At 37.9% G+C, this 15,737-nt stretch overlaps 1 protein-coding gene across 1 annotated transcript; it reads left to right on the top strand.

Moving 5' to 3' along the window:
* The first annotated feature begins 202 nt into the window (after positions 1–202).
* On the top strand, positions 203–12,373 carry LOC126596224 (importin beta-like SAD2). The gene is made up of 22 exons (XM_050262735.1): positions 203–486; positions 897–1,032; positions 1,123–1,210; positions 1,423–1,572; positions 2,819–2,981; positions 3,087–3,271; positions 3,381–3,554; positions 4,508–4,653; positions 4,731–4,854; positions 4,948–5,128; positions 6,183–6,342; positions 6,429–6,470; positions 6,549–6,667; positions 6,755–6,953; positions 7,538–7,669; positions 8,117–8,220; positions 8,656–8,835; positions 9,492–9,631; positions 9,781–9,920; positions 10,516–10,676; positions 11,250–11,376; positions 11,475–12,373. The coding sequence occupies exons 1-22, from the start codon at positions 397–399 to the stop codon at positions 11,633–11,635; spliced, it is 3,102 nt and encodes a 1,033-aa protein (XP_050118692.1). The 5' UTR covers positions 203–396; the 3' UTR covers positions 11,636–12,373.
* Positions 12,374–15,737: the final 3,364 nt, after the last annotated feature.

Below are 15,737 nucleotides of genomic sequence, written 5' to 3'. Positions count from 1 at the left end.
ATTCTAACTTTGATATCAGAGGTTATTCAGCTAAAACCCCCATTTATCGTGGGCGGTTGAAGCTCTTGGCCTTGACCTAAGGTATTATTTATTTTATAGGTGCTATTTTGATCAAGAAGAAGATGACTCCTATTTTCATATTTTGGCATGTGACCCCTCCTCCGGAAACGATATTAGTTCAACAACCGTAAACCCTAGTGCTTTAAATAGCAACACTCCCTAGCTGTCTCTCTCCTCAACTTTTGTCTAAACCCTAGCAAGTCGTCACTACTCTCTCTCCCTCCTCCCAATTCCATTCGCAAACATATGCCTTTTCCCCTTCGAGGGTTTTGGATTGATTCGCATCAAATTCTGATCGTCGAGTTTTGATCCGAATTGGAGCTCCGATCGTTTGCTATGGATCTTCCTAGCCTCGCTGTGATACTACAGGCTGCTCTCAGTACCAATCCCGATGAGCGCAAAGCCGCCGAGCAGAGCCTCAATCAGGTGCATACATCCTCCGGTTCGCTTAAATTCGTTCAGCAATGCTTTGTACCGAAGCTGTTTCGCCATTTTTTTTTTATTAAGTGGGTGTAATTTTGGTGCAAAATTGGGCTTTTTATGGTTGGATATGACCTTGATTGTGCAATTTGATAGCTTTACTTGTTTTTGTGGTTGATTTTCTTTGTGTGTGTCTTTCGGTTTTCTTCTTTTTTTCCGTATTATAATATTAATAGATACACTTCAATCCCAATATTTAGAAAAACACTCTTTTTTACTCTCTCCAACGAAATTTCACTACTAAATATCAACTAGAACATGACAAGTGGATAGTTGAGGATGTGTTTTTTTTCTTCTAACTTACAACTTTATTTCCTTTGACGGTGTCGTTAATATGGGGTTTTTGTTTATTGCAGTTTCAGTATACACCACAGCATTTGGTGAGAATGTTGCAAATTATAGTGGACAGCAATTGTGACATGGCTGTGCGGCAAGTTGGCAGCATCCATTTCAAGAATTTCATTGCAAAGAACTGGTCACCTATTGATCCTGGTATGCAATGATTGTGTAGAATTTATCTAGTATCGAAAGCCCACTGGTGATTCCAGTTGGCAGTTGCTTATTCTTTGCGTGTTGATGTAGATGATCAGCAGAAGATATCACAGAGTGATAAAGACGTTGTGAGGGATCACATTCTAGTCTTTGTCACACAGGTTCCCCCATTGTTAAGGTACTTGCTATTTTGTTCACTGTTTTCAAGTACTATAGTTGAGATGTGTGCATAGCTAGGTAGATGAGACCACTATGGCTGCGAGTGCAGACATAAACATTCTCAGTAGTTTTAGTTTGTTAGTTTTTTATAATATTATGTGTTGTATAATAATGTATTGTTTTTCTTCTTATTTGCTGGCAATGTCAAATTTCAAATGTCATGTTGTACAGGGTACAGCTAGGTGAGTGCCTGAAGACAATTATTCATGCTGATTACCCTGAGCAGTGGCCACGCCTTTTAGACTGGGTGAAGCATAACTTACAAGATCAACAAGTCTATGGAGCTTTGTTTGTTTTGCGGATTCTCTCTAGAAAATATGAGTACGCTATCTTATTTGTGCTAATTTTAAAATAATTCCTAGAATAGTGGCTATTATGTACAGCTGCATTGCCTTCTGCTAAAGCTACAAGCCTAGCTAGTTTTATATCTGATGCATGCTAATGATTTTGAATCTGTAGTTGGTTTGTGAGTCTGACATATATAATTGAAGACATATGTTCTCTTATATGAAGTGCTTCCTATCTACTATTCATTGGAAAACTATAGGATTCAAATTTCCCCTAATTTACTTGGTTACAAGTTACAACTTACATGTTGAATGGATTTTATAAATACCCTTTTGTGCTTGTAACCATCTTTGTGTGTGTGTGTGTGGGGTGGGGTGTGTGTGGTCTATTCATGTATCTAGACATGCAAACTGACACATGGACATTGTGAAATTGTCATTGCGGTGGTGAAAGTGTGGGGTCGATTCAGTCCACCCAAATTCAAATATAGGATTAGGCGTGCATGTTGGTTAGGGTTTATGTATGTCAATATTATTTCATTCCAAATTCAGAGCATTGCCTATCACTACTAATTCAGCTTTCATTACATCATCAAGACTGTAAATATGATCAATGTCATCACCTCCATGAAGTACAGTATCAAGTTACTATATCATTACTTCTCTATTATATTTTTTTTTCTATCGTTTTACTCGCACCCGCAGTTTATATTGATAATTTGATATGCTCAAAATGAATAGAATGAGTATCAAAGTTGCATATAATTTGGGGTGTGATATCCACACACCCTTTTTTACTTCTCACACACCCTTCTAATTTTCGGCCGCCGGATCGAATGAATTGAAGAAGATCAACAGACAGAAATTAACAAAGGGTGTGTGAGAAGTAAAAAGGGGTGTGCGGACACCCCTATATTTTATGCAGTGCAGAATTCTAATACTTGCTATGCCGATCAGAACTGCTGAAAAATTCACAAGTTCTCACTTTTTAAGATTTTTCTTAATTATTTCTATGTTGAAGTTGTATTCTTAACCTAGTTTGTGTAATGGGTAGTTGAGACTTGAACCCACTGTGTGTCTGTAAGTATAAACCTTCAAAATGATCCGTAGTTTTACACAACATGGCATCTTCATAGACAATTGTTGTTTTGATTAAGCTGTCATCTTTCTAGTATTTCCAAGTGTTGAAATAACTTTCAGAAAGCCTTACGTTTCTATATTTGTGTAATATGTATCTTCCGAGTTACTTTGGAAGTTTAATTTGTTATTTTAAATCTTAGGTTCAAAACTGACGAGGAGAGGACACCAGTTTATCGCATTGTTGAGGAGACATTTCCACCTTTGCTTAATATATTCAACAGGCTTGTCCAAATACCCAACCCATCACTTGAAGTAGCAGATTTGATCAAGTTTATCTGTAAAATTTTCTGGTCATCCATATATGTATGTTCTGGACATAGAGGTCGAAGGAATCATGATTATTGTTCAGTAGTATAAATTAATATTAGACAAACTTTTATATGTATCATTTTTTGGTGCCTCTTTCAGCTAGAGATTCCAAAGCAACTATTTGATGGAAATGTGTTCAATGCTTGGATGATGCTTTTCTTAAACATATTGGAGAGACCTGTTCCTTCTGAAGGCCAGCCTTCAGATCCTGATCTTAGAAAAGCATGGGGGTGGTGGAAAGTGAAGAAATGGACTGTCCACATTTTAAATCGGCTGTACACTCGGTAAAGATTTAGATAAGGTTTTTTTGGAATAACTTTTAGAACAAATTAACGATGAACAAGAACTAGGCATATATCTGACATTTTGTCCCATTTAATATTTTATTTCTAGGTTTGGAGATTTAAAAATTCAACTGCCAGAAAACAAAGCATTTGCTCAAATGTTTCAGAAGAATTATGCAGGGAAGATTCTGGAGTGTCACTTAAATTTGTTGAATGTGATCCGAACTGGTGGCTACTTACCTGACAGAGTTATCAATCTCATTCTTCAGTATTTAAGCAATAGGTGGGCAATTTTTTTCTCATGGGTTAAACCCTTCTATTTGACTGCATTTTATTTGTCTGGTGGTGTATTTATTCTTTTATTAATGATCTTTTTTTGTTAAATTTCATTTAATGGATAGTAAGGTGGCCTAAACTTAAATGGAGTTGCCCAATATTTTTTGTGATTTATATGGTCCCAAATGTCTAATGAATATCTATTGGGCACGGAGAAATCATGCACAAGGGAGAACAATAGTAGTTCTGACAATGCTTTAAATTCAACTCTGCGTTGTCTAGCATGGGGTTTAAGATGTATGATGTGGAAAAGTTACTTGTTTTTGGTAAAGTTATTGTTTTGTAGTACACCTCTGAATATTTTTGGAAAATTGAGTGCTTTTGTCTGTCCAATACAAATCCAATGAAACTCCATAAGGACTGGTATCTCTTGACTAAGATAATTTTTCATGTCAAAATTAGAATATTTGATGTACCAGATTTTTGTGAGCATGGTTCCATAATGTTATCTAAAACTTCAAAGCTGTGCTAATAGGTCCTGATGGTTCTTTTAGCCTGAAGAACCTTAGCACCACCTCATTTGTTATTATTCTGTGATGTGGTTCAGCATATTATTCATGAATATTCTGAAAGTTTGACGTGATTGTTACTTTTCCATTTTATTATCTCCTTTTAATTTTAAAATTACTGTGATCCTATGAATATTAAATGTACTTGACTTTTCATGTAGTTACCCTGAGAAAGAAATCCTAGTTTTTGAAGTGAACTTATTTCATGTGACTAATCAATAATGTTATAATCTATAAAGAAAAAAATTTGTTAAACTTATGTTGTTGAGTGGTTTCTGTTGTATTGGATCTGTCAACCTTCAATATGAAGTCTCTGTATACAACCATGTTGTTTTTTGTGTTAATTAACTTATGATTTGCCTAACCTCCTTTCATTTGTTTGTATATGCAGCATATCAAAGAATAGCATGTATAATCTGCTGCAACCTCGACTTAATGTTCTTCTTTTTGAGATTGTTTTTCCCCTTATGTGTTTCAATGACAATGATCTAAGGCTTTGGGATGAAGACCCGCATGAATATGTGAGGAAGGGTTATGGTCAGTTTTCAAACTCTTGTTTTATCACTTGAAGATAACTGTTCATTGATGGTTTATTCGTTTTCTTGCTGGTGCAGATATCATTGAAGACTTATACAGTCCAAGGACGGCTTCCATGGATTTGGTGAGTGAGTTGGTTAGAAAACGTGGAAAGGAAAATCTTCATAAGTTCATTCAATTCATTGTGGAAATTTTTAAGAGGTAGCTTTTCGTGATCTTTTGAAAATGATACGTGTGTATTGGTGATTCAACATTGACTTTTTTTCCTCTTAAAATTTTTATTTCCTGATGCAGGTATGATGAAGCACCAGTGGAATATAAGCCGTATCGACAGAAAGATGGTGCTCTTCTTGCTATTGGAGCACTTTGCGACAAACTGAAACAAACCGAACCCTACAAGTCTGAACTTGAGCATATGTTGGTGCAACATGTATTCCCTGAGTTTAGCAGTCCTGTTGGTCATCTTAGAGCTAAGGTTTGCTACATGAAATTCCTTTTCTGTATTTCTTACAGTAATTGTTTGTATTTTTTCGGTTATGTTGCACCCCTGTGGTATTATATAGATCTCTATTAAGACTTTCGACTTGTTGCACCCCGTCCAAGAAAGTATTGCATATGAAAAATGAGGTGGACGGTGACGAGGGAGTAGTCTTGAGATTCCAAGAATTGGTAGTATGCAAACAAGCATTACATGACTGGTTGACCACCAAAGCAGTACAAGAATTAAGTTACAATCAACTTGGAACACCGACCCTAAAGATCCTTGAAAGGATATCTGATCTTTTCATAATCAAGAATCTTTTATCTCACTTTATCCATACAATCTCGAAAGAAGCCCTCTTGGTCTTAGAAATTGGCGCATGCTCGCTACCCGACTGTCAGGAATCTGTCATCACTTGCAACTTTGTCTAGAAGAAACTTGAAATGTACGCCCTCACAGACATAAATATATTAAATACAGTGCACATGCACCATAGGGGGAGTTATTGGTAGAAAGAGAGGGCCTGTATGCAAGGAGTATGGATTAAAAAAATAAAAGTAAAAATAGTAAGTTGATTTTAAATGAACCATAGAACATCCTCCTTTCTTCAATCTATTATCAAATGTTTGTGGTGAAATGTTGGACAGCCTCTTTGTCCAGCAAGGGAGAGTGAGCTTTCAATAGTAGTATTAATGAACTTCATTGGATTCCAAGATAAAAGGAATAAAGCTTTTCCTGATGCTTGTCCGTAACAATTGTTGCTTAATAACAATGATCTTCAGTCGTGATAATTTCTGTGCAATAGTCTTTGGTTTTCATTTTTGAATTTTCACAAGTGTTCTTAGTGTTTTATTGAACCCTTTGTAAATTAATGGAGGAGGGTGGAAGTTCTGTTTTTATTCATTCTTACACTTGACAGCAGTTTTGAATATAATATGTACTTTATTCTTCTTCCCTTTTGTAGAGTTTTCTTATGTATTGTATTCATTATACCTTTTTTTTTTTATTAAAAAGGCATTCTTATCCTTCATTATGAAATGAATATTAGGCAGCCTGGGTTGCGGGACAGTATGCTCATATTAACTTCTCGGATTCGAACAATTTCCGTAAAGCATTGCATAGTGTTGTTGAGGGGATGCGAGACCCGGAACTTCCTGTTCGAGTTGACTCAGTTTTTGCATTGCGCTCTTTCGTTGAAGCTTGCAGTGGTACATAGCTACATCTCTCTCTCTCTCTCTCTCTTGCATTCATGTAGTCTTTTTCTGTGTGTAAATTTTTTTTGTATGCCATGCAGATTTGAATGAGATCCGGCCAATTCTTCCTCAGCTTCTTGATGGTATGTGGATTGAAAACTTGTTATGCATCATTAACTATCATCATGAGACTTACCCAATGTGTACATTTTCCTGTGCAGAGTTTTTCAAGCTCATGAATGAGGTTGAGAATGAGGATCTTGTCTTTACTCTGGAGACAATAGTAGACAAGTTCGGGGAGGAAATGGCACCTTATGCTCTTGGTTTGTGCCAAAATCTGGTAAGATTTACTTTTCAGTTTTTTTGAGAGTACTTCTGCTTCATTTTCAAATATGCTTGCATAATTCTGTTGTTTACTTGTTTGTAGGCAGCTGCATTTTGGAGGTGTATGAATACTGCTGAAGCTGATGATGACGTTGATGACCCTGGTGCTTTGGCAGCAGTTGGTTGTTTGCGTGCTATTAGCACCATTCTTGAATCAGTGAGCCGGCTTCATCACCTTTTTGTCCAAGTTGAACCAACTTTGCTTCCTATAATGCGCAGGATGTTGACAACTGACGGTCAAGGTTTGAATGACAGTTGTATTCCTTTGTGTTGTATATCTACTATCTAGTGCTTCTTTTTAGTCCAGTTCAAAAAGTGGTATGTTTTACTGCTTTCTCTAGGGCCAAGGTCACTGTTATATAAAAGAATGTTTCACTCCTTTCACCAGGGTCGAGGTCACTGTTATATATATAAAAGAATGTTTCACTCCTTTCACCAGGGTCGAGGTCACTGTTATATAAAAGAGAACATTGTTTGATGGGTGTATCCTCCATCCTGAACATCATCAATTCTTTATATGGCAGTTTTTAATAATAGGAAAAAAAAACTATTGGGTATTTTTGTTCCTTTAAAATCCCCTCAAGTCAGAAAAAGAAACTTTGTTTCTCTGATGCCCAACTTGATTTATGCTACTACTTTGAAAATTTTTTGCAATTCAAGAAACTTACCATGTACCTTTGCAAATTAGTTTAATGATCTTTGTTATATTAGAGTTCAAAACACTAGTAAGATCTTAGGTTAAGATACCTGATTTCTTTCTTTGGTGTTATACACATTGTTGATTAAGACTAACAGATCTACACTCCTCTTGTAATTTACCTTGCAGAGGTTTTTGAAGAAGTGTTGGAAATCATATCGTATATGACATTTTTCTCTCCAACAATATCTTTGGATATGTGGAGTCTTTGGCCATTAATGATGGACGCATTGGCAGAATGGGCTATTGATTTCTTCCCAAGTTAGTCCCATATTTTAATATCTGTGGATTAAACTTTAATTTTACATGAAACAAGCACATGAAAAATAGTATCATTCCATGATTCCCTGCTTCATGTTCTATACTTTGGTTAATTTTTGTGATAATTATCTCAACTTAGGATATTCTGGGCAGAAGTAGAACCTATTGTTAGCGTATAACTAGTAACCTTCCATTTTCTCTTGATACAAACAATAAAAAACCAATCCAAATAAACCTTAGGATTGAAACAAACCCAGCACCTGGTTGTATCTGTGTTCAGCCCTTGGTACACTTGAACTTGTAAAATGGTACAATGCGTACCTAATGCTTAACATGATTGCACACCATTGATTTGGGGGGAAACAGCAAAAATCATTTCGTATTTGGAAATTTTGACGGTTCATGCAATTATGCACTCATGTACTCGTATTATTTGTTCCTTTGTAGATATTCTGGTTCCTTTGGATAACTATATTTCCAGGGCGACTGCACAGTTCCTCACTTGTAAAGAACCAGACTACCCGCAAAGCCTTTGGAATATGATTGCAGCTGTGAGTTACTTCTATGTTACCAATTTTTTATATTCTTGTTAGACTGAAGAATGCATATAGGATATGACTTGTGCTCTTTATTTCTATATTATTTAAGCAACCACTACTGAATGGAACAATTCATGAAATAATAATACTAACTTAATTATCACATTAAATCAAGCAACTCACTAAAGTCAGTTGGACAGAACTAAGGACCAAATATCTTCTTAATTGGGACAGCTTGTGGGTGACTTTAGTGAGTTGCTTGAGTTATGTGATAATTAAGTTAGTCAGTTCATATAGTTAGATCCTAAATTGAGAGTTTCAGTTGGTCAAATAGATATTTATTGCAATGGCAACCAAGCAGACCCTTAATATCTATGGTGATTGAAATTTATGGTAATACGGTCTCTTTGCTCTTGTTGATGAGATGTGCATCCTTCTTCTGTTCAGATCATGTCGGATAAAAATATGGAAGACAGTGATATTGAGCCTGCTCCAAAGCTCATTCAAGTAGTTTTTCAGAACTGCAGAGGGCAGGTTGATCAATGGGTTGAACCATATCTTAGAATTACAGTTGAGCGGTTACGCCGATCAGAGAAGTCATACTTGAAATGTCTTCTCATTGAAGTGGTAAGTAGCCAGACATCAACTTATGTATTTCTCATTTTAAATCTTCTCTTAAAGTCTTATGTCTGCCTAGTGGATCTGTGCCTTAGAGGAAACTAAACATTGTAGAATATTTATGTCATCATAGCTATTAACCATATCATTTTTTCCCCTGGACCCAGTTAATTAGTTCGATGAAATTGGTGCTTTTGGCCACATAGGAACATGGATTTATATTATCATGTACCTAGAAACTCTTATATTAGTCCATTAAAATAGTGAAGTCACTGAATGTTGGTTGAAATCTGGCATTATATATATTATGCTCACAATACGGACGTCTACAGAAAGTGATTTTTAATTGTCATCGGACAATGTTTCATTAGCTTTACTGTCTCTAAAAAATTTGCTTAACAAACCGACATAATTAAAAGTCAACTCCTCTGCAGTTCCTACACAAGCAAGTTGTAGCCTTTTCCTTTTACTGTATGACTGCAATGCCAGAAGCGATGGTGACCCGTTCATAACTTTCTAGCATATGTGACATTATAAACTGACCATTTAAAGCTTTTATAATGACAACTGTTGGAGCCTTTGTATGATTACTTTTTTTTTTTTTTTTGCCAAATTTGTATGATTACTTGATATGTTTTTAATTGCTTTCTCTTTCCTGTTGGCAGATTGCCGATGCACTATACTATAATGCGGCTTTGGCACTCAGCATATTGCAGAAGCTGGGTGTTGCAACAGAGATCTTTAATCTTTGGTTCCAGATGCTGCAACAGGTCAAGAAAAGTGGTGTGCGGGCCAATTTTAAGAGGTAATTCATGAATTTGGTTTCACATTGGTGTTGCCCCACGAACTGAGTTTGTTTCCCTGTGCTTACCTGCCTTATATGTGAATGCTCACATTGGTATTGCTTCTTGAGGAAGTGTTTGATGTAGAGAGTGATTGAGTTTTTCATTGCAGGGAACATGATAAAAAAGTATGCTGTCTGGGTTTGACATCATTAATGACACTCCCAGCTGAACAGTTGCCTGGGGAGGCATTGGGCCGTGTTTTCAGGGCTGCCCTTGATCTCCTGGTTGCGTACAAGGAGCAAGTTGCAGGTATGTTCTCCCCTTTAACCATATAGATTATATACTAATACAGGCCTCATTCTTTTGTTGTGTGCTTTTGTCCTTTATATGCACTAAATATCTTTTAATCCTCTATTTTTCTTTCTTGGACTTGTCCACAATAAATCCCTCTTTTTTCACTTCAAAATTTTAATGAATTTATCTACTATATTATTGTTTTTACTGTTGTTCTTAAAAACTTGTAAGCGTGTGGCCAGTTTCTTTTCTTTTACATAATTTTTCTAATTTTTTTCTCTCCCATCCCTATTGTTGTCATGGTCTTATTGTTAATTTCACTGGATTTGATTTACCTCTCTGGTTGTATCTCCAATTAGAATAATATCATAGAAACAAATGAAAGCATGAGAGGAATGTGTGACAGTGATTTAATTTGATGAATGAGAATATTTAGATTTATAATGTGAATTATACAGATTTAGGAATGAGAATATTTATGCGTTTCAATGTAGCTAGGAAAATATGTTACTTTTACATTTTAACTTATAACTTTTGTTGGCATGGCTCACACACTTGTATAAATAAGTTTTTTACTATCAGTTTTAGAGACTTAATGTTGTTTTGGCAGAAGCTGCAAAGGAGGAAGAACCAGAAGATGACGATGAAATGGATGGTTTCCAAACTGATGATGATGATGAATATGGTGATGGATCTGACAAGGAAATGGGACTTGATACCGAGGATGGTGATGAAGCTGATAGCGTTAAACTTCAAAAGTTAGCTGCACAGGTGTGCTCTGTTTTCTTATTAGAATTTTGTTTTAGAGAGAATACTTGTTATCCTATGGTGGTTATATTTTATGATCCCTTTTAGACTAAGGGTGAAGTTAAACACGCAATGTGTTGTGTTGCCACTTTACACTGGTTTGTGATGCCTAGTATTGACTGAACAATTCACCCTTCTAGCTCATCCCAAATTTTGAATCTATTTTCCCTTTTTTCCTTTGAGACTGAAATTACATCATGACAAGTTAGTCAGGCTTTCTGGTAATTCTCGACGCTGTACTTCTGTTCAAGTTCAGTTCCTTTAAATTATTGTTGTCCTCATGACGTGTGCTGTGAAAGGCCAGCCTGGTGCTTGCCCAGGTACCAAGTCAATAAAGATGCCTAACAGTCCCATAAGACCATTTAGGCCTGCAATTTATGCAGTGCATAGTTCCGTGCATCCCTTCCCTCGAGGGATCGCTAGCTTCTTTATTTTCAGCTCAAGTAATTATATTTTCTTTTACCACGTTTTTCGCCTTAGTCTTTCTTGATATGCATCCTTGGACGGAACATTAATTATCATTTGGGGGTGCTACAGTCAAAGTCTTTCCGGCCTAGTGATGAATACGACTCAGACTCGGACGATGATTTCAGTGATGATGAGGAGTTACAGTCACCAATTGATGATGTGGACCCTTTTATCTATTTTGTTGATGCAGTCAAAGGTATGAGGACAGTCTTTCCCATGCTATCTGTTTAAAAACTTTTTGAATTTATGGCATGTCTGACATGTTACCTTATTTCCTATGCTTTTCTTGTGAAGGCATGCAAGCATCGGATCAGTTGAGGTTTCAGAGCCTTATGCAGACTCTGGACTTCCACTATCAGGCTCTTGCAAATGGTGTTGCACAGCATGCTGAACAGAGGAGAGCAGAAATTGAAAAAGAGAAGATGGTGAAGGCAGCAGCTGCCACAGCTTCATGATTTTGCTTCACTTGTTGTGGCTTCAATTTTGCCTTGCTCTTCTTTGCCTTTTCCATTCATGTAGTAATGGGAATATAGGGAACGGTCCATTCAGAGTATTTGGTTGCTTCTGGTCACGGTTGTCAGTGAGCCCCAAGGACATTTCAGTTTGAAGTACTTGGAGCGGTTGTCTGATGAGTTGCAACAATATGCAAAATTTTGGGGAACTCTGGAGCTGGCACATCAATTCTGGGTTTGGTTTTCAGTCATGGTCTGGTGAGTCAGGCCATTCTGTGGGAGGATACACCTTGATCCGACTGTTTGTGTTGTCATTTTTCCTATTTTTGTTCTTGTTTTTCGTGTTCAAGAGTCTCCTGTGGTATAGGCATACCATTTATTCAGGTCGAGATTCTCTTCTACAGGGTATTGTTGATTTGGATCCCGTAGGCTTTCATTGTGCATACCAGCGAGGGTTCCCTGCACCCCGAGTGTAATATTTTTGAGTGGCCATTGTATGGGGGGTTATTTGATGGCTGTATTGATAAATTTTTGTTAAGTCTGCAATTTTCCCCCTTTTTTCTCATCATTTTTTGGTATATATAGTAAAAAGAAAGTCAGCAGTGTCGATTTATTGGGTTGGGAGTTTTGACATGAATTCAGAGAGAGAGCTCCGAGGGTTGCTTTGCTGCTTATTGTAGAAGTGTGAAGAACCTATTTTTTAACAGATTGGTTAATTGGAAATGGTGGATTTTTAGTTAATTCATTGACTTATGCGTTGTTTGTTCTATTTAATCTTTTATTGTGTTTTTGTATTGTTATAAGGTGGTTTATTGAATCAGCAGGCGTAGAGTACATGCATGGATAACAATAGATAGCCAACGAACCATCTAACGTAGAATGTGAATGCAAAGAAGGGCCTAAATTTGTTAAACAGTCAGCTGCGAAGTTCGCTTCTCAAAAGACATTGACAAAACTGATGGATTCAATATTATGGGCAAAATTCATATCAAGTAAAACTCTAAGCTTTCAGGGAACGGAATAAACACCATTGGTGCAATCAATAAGGATTTATGAGTCCCCTTGAACAAGAATATTTTTATGTCCCACTCTGATAACTTGCATAAGGCCAAGACGTGCTTCCTCCAAGAGCACATTAGAAGGAGCATGAGGCTTTACTCCAGTAATCAAAGGGTAGTTTTATTCACACCCCACAAATTTATGAAACCCACCCTACATTAAAACAAATTCCTACAAAATTCCAATTTTACCCTTGTTTTTTCTGAACCCACCCCCCATTCATTGTGGGTGCATGAGGCTTTTGGCCTTAATCTTAGGTGTTATTATTTTGCAGGTGCATTTTTGTCAAAGGAAGAGACGGCGGAAATTTGCATCCACAAATTCGTGCTTTCATCGAGAGCTCTGATCCGAAGACTCTTGCTTTCAACTTCCTTCCGTCGTAGATCTACGAAGACGATGGCAAGAACTTCATAAACTACAACCAATGGGACCCCTTACGTTGAAGGACAAGGACCAACCGATGGAGATCGCAACGTGGCTCCATGCCATTGCTCCTCGAGGCTTACCTCGGCAAAGACCACTCCTTTGCCACCATGAGGTACCGTGGCCATGCCAGCAGCAACAGCTGCCACTGTAGTGGCCCATGGGGTAGCCTTCATTCATCACGAGGAAACCTTAAGGCAGGAGGTCCACGGCCCAAGCAGCCAGCAGGCACAGACCCATACAGCTGCTTGCCCTCGATAGCAGCCTCTGACACCTACCACCTTCACTTGGACATGAGTGCCAGAATAAGGCAACCTAAGCGGCGCCAATCGCGACCCAAGTTGCAGCTTAGCACGAGCCCAGCACGACTCCAGCTCGAGGCTAAACAAGACAAGCCGAGGCGGCCCAGCGCCCATGCGCCCGACCTGCTCCCACAGCCCTCAAGACGGTCCAGCATGGTCACAAACCAGTTCAACCAACCATATCCAAATTCCGAGGTTAAAGGTTGAACCAAGGGTATCTTTACCCTATATTTCTGCGAATCTAACCCATCTTGGCTCAAGCTTTTTACTCGGAGTCAATTACACTTCCACAACTGAAGCAAACGTCTATCGTCCCAGCTCTTTCACTCTAAATGACGAACAACACTTATCATGACATGTCATCGAACTGACAAGCGCCTTCGCGCAGCAGACTACCTTGCTGAATCAACTCTTATAGCGCACCAAGATATAGCGTGCCCCAGACGAGGTGTCCCGAATGAGGACAAAGGCAGGCGATGAAGTTTGTCTCCAGCTACATCTCGGCAAGCAACCCCTCGACCAGCCGCGAACCGAGCGTTCTAGTAATTTACACTCCCGCCTGGGCCCTTGAGATAGTGTATTCTCTCGGTTAGGCCTACGAACAAGCATACATTTACGGTTGGGGCCACATTCTGATAATCAACATGGACAACCTTCCAGGCGAAGTATTCATTAACGGCTAGGCCCGCAAAAAGCATCATCCACCTTACATCGTAGTAGGCAACATGATAGACGGAGAGAAACAGTCGCTCAATCCGGCTCAAGTTTAATCGACAACCTACAAGTAATCCGCTCGTCTGCCAGGAACTTACCACATGCACCGTAGCCGTGGCATAGACGAGCCGAACATAGGGAAGAGTAGCTTAGACCAGCAGGTCATGACTAGGGGTAGCTGGAAGCCCCACTGCCCTGCAAAGGCAAATTCAAGAAGACGTAGAGAGACTTCTCACTGAGCGATTGCATGGATTCTAGTGCATCGAAACCACATATTAGGCCCTTTGCAAAGACGTGGCACACATGGGCAAATCACCTTTCACAAACGAGATTAAGCAGACCGAGTGATCACTCATATATTTCATGCATTTATACCATCAATTTCTAAAGTCTTTGTGATGTTTTTGTGTTAAAATTGTGGCATTTTATCTTACCTTGTGTTAATGTACAGTTAATTTTGTTTTAGGATCAATTTCAAGCAAAATGGAATAAAGAAAATAGAAAAAAACAAATAAAAGAATTAAAGGTGGAGCACGTGGAGCACTAAGTGTGAATTGAAATGGCTGCCTTTTGACAAAGGCAGAGAGACACGGGCTGGAAAGAACAGAAAAAGAAAAGAAAAAAAAAAAGAAATAAATGGGACGGTAAAAGGAAAGTAGGACACAAGAGGAATAAAGAGCAGGAATGGTGGAAGGAATAAGAAAATAAAGAAGTGGGAAGACATAGAGGAGTGGAAGAAAAAGAATAAAAGAAATAAAAAGGAGAGGAAGGCGCAAGAAATAAGAAGAGAGAACGGAAATAATAAGAGGGAGAGGAGAGACTGACAGAGAGCAGGAGTGGAGAGACTGTGCGGGAGCAGAAGCACATAAGCAGAGGGAACAGAATCACAGACTGACAGCAGACGCAAGAGGCACGGCAGAGAGCAAAGCTTCACTCTATTTTTCTTGGTTTTATCTTCTCAAACCCATGTTTTACTTTTGGTTTAATTTGAGAATTATGTGTAACTAAATTTTAAGTAGTTAGGGGCTGTTTTGAAGCCCCGAATATGATTGTAAGTTTGTTGTGATATTTTGTTTGAATGACTTTTATGAAAGGATGAAAATTGTTTCACTACTTATGTCATTGATAAATTCTTTATGTGTTTCTATGGATGCATACATAGTGAGCATATCTAGGATTTTAATGCTACGAATATATGTTTACCTGCCCTTGTTGAATGAGGACCTACATATGTTCTAGAGTAGCACTTGTTAAGATTTCTAGGATAAGTAAGACAACGCCAGTACTTACGATGCCTTGTGATGACTCAAACTCTTTTTATTCTTAATGATTTCTACTTGTTAAATCTATGAACACGCCATTCTAGATTGCATGTTAGGGACTAAGTTAAGTTGAAAACGCCATTCTCTTAACATACTACGTAAGAAAGAGTAATAGGTTGAGTTCTAACAGTGAGCCAACTTGAGCATCTTCATCCGGAAATAAAAGGGATTTAAATGAAACATAACATGCTTGCATGATTATTTGGTGGTGGATAGCATTTCCCCTAACTCGTTTTCTTAACTTGTGAATTAAAATCTATTGGTATTATTTAAAACTTGTTGAGG

Source organism: Malus sylvestris, chromosome 13, assembly GCF_916048215.2.
Source record: "Malus sylvestris chromosome 13, drMalSylv7.2, whole genome shotgun sequence".
Taxonomy (NCBI): domain Eukaryota; kingdom Viridiplantae; phylum Streptophyta; class Magnoliopsida; order Rosales; family Rosaceae; genus Malus; species Malus sylvestris.
The sequence above is the reverse complement of the archived record's forward strand: the minus strand, read 5'-3'. Positions and strand labels throughout refer to the sequence as shown.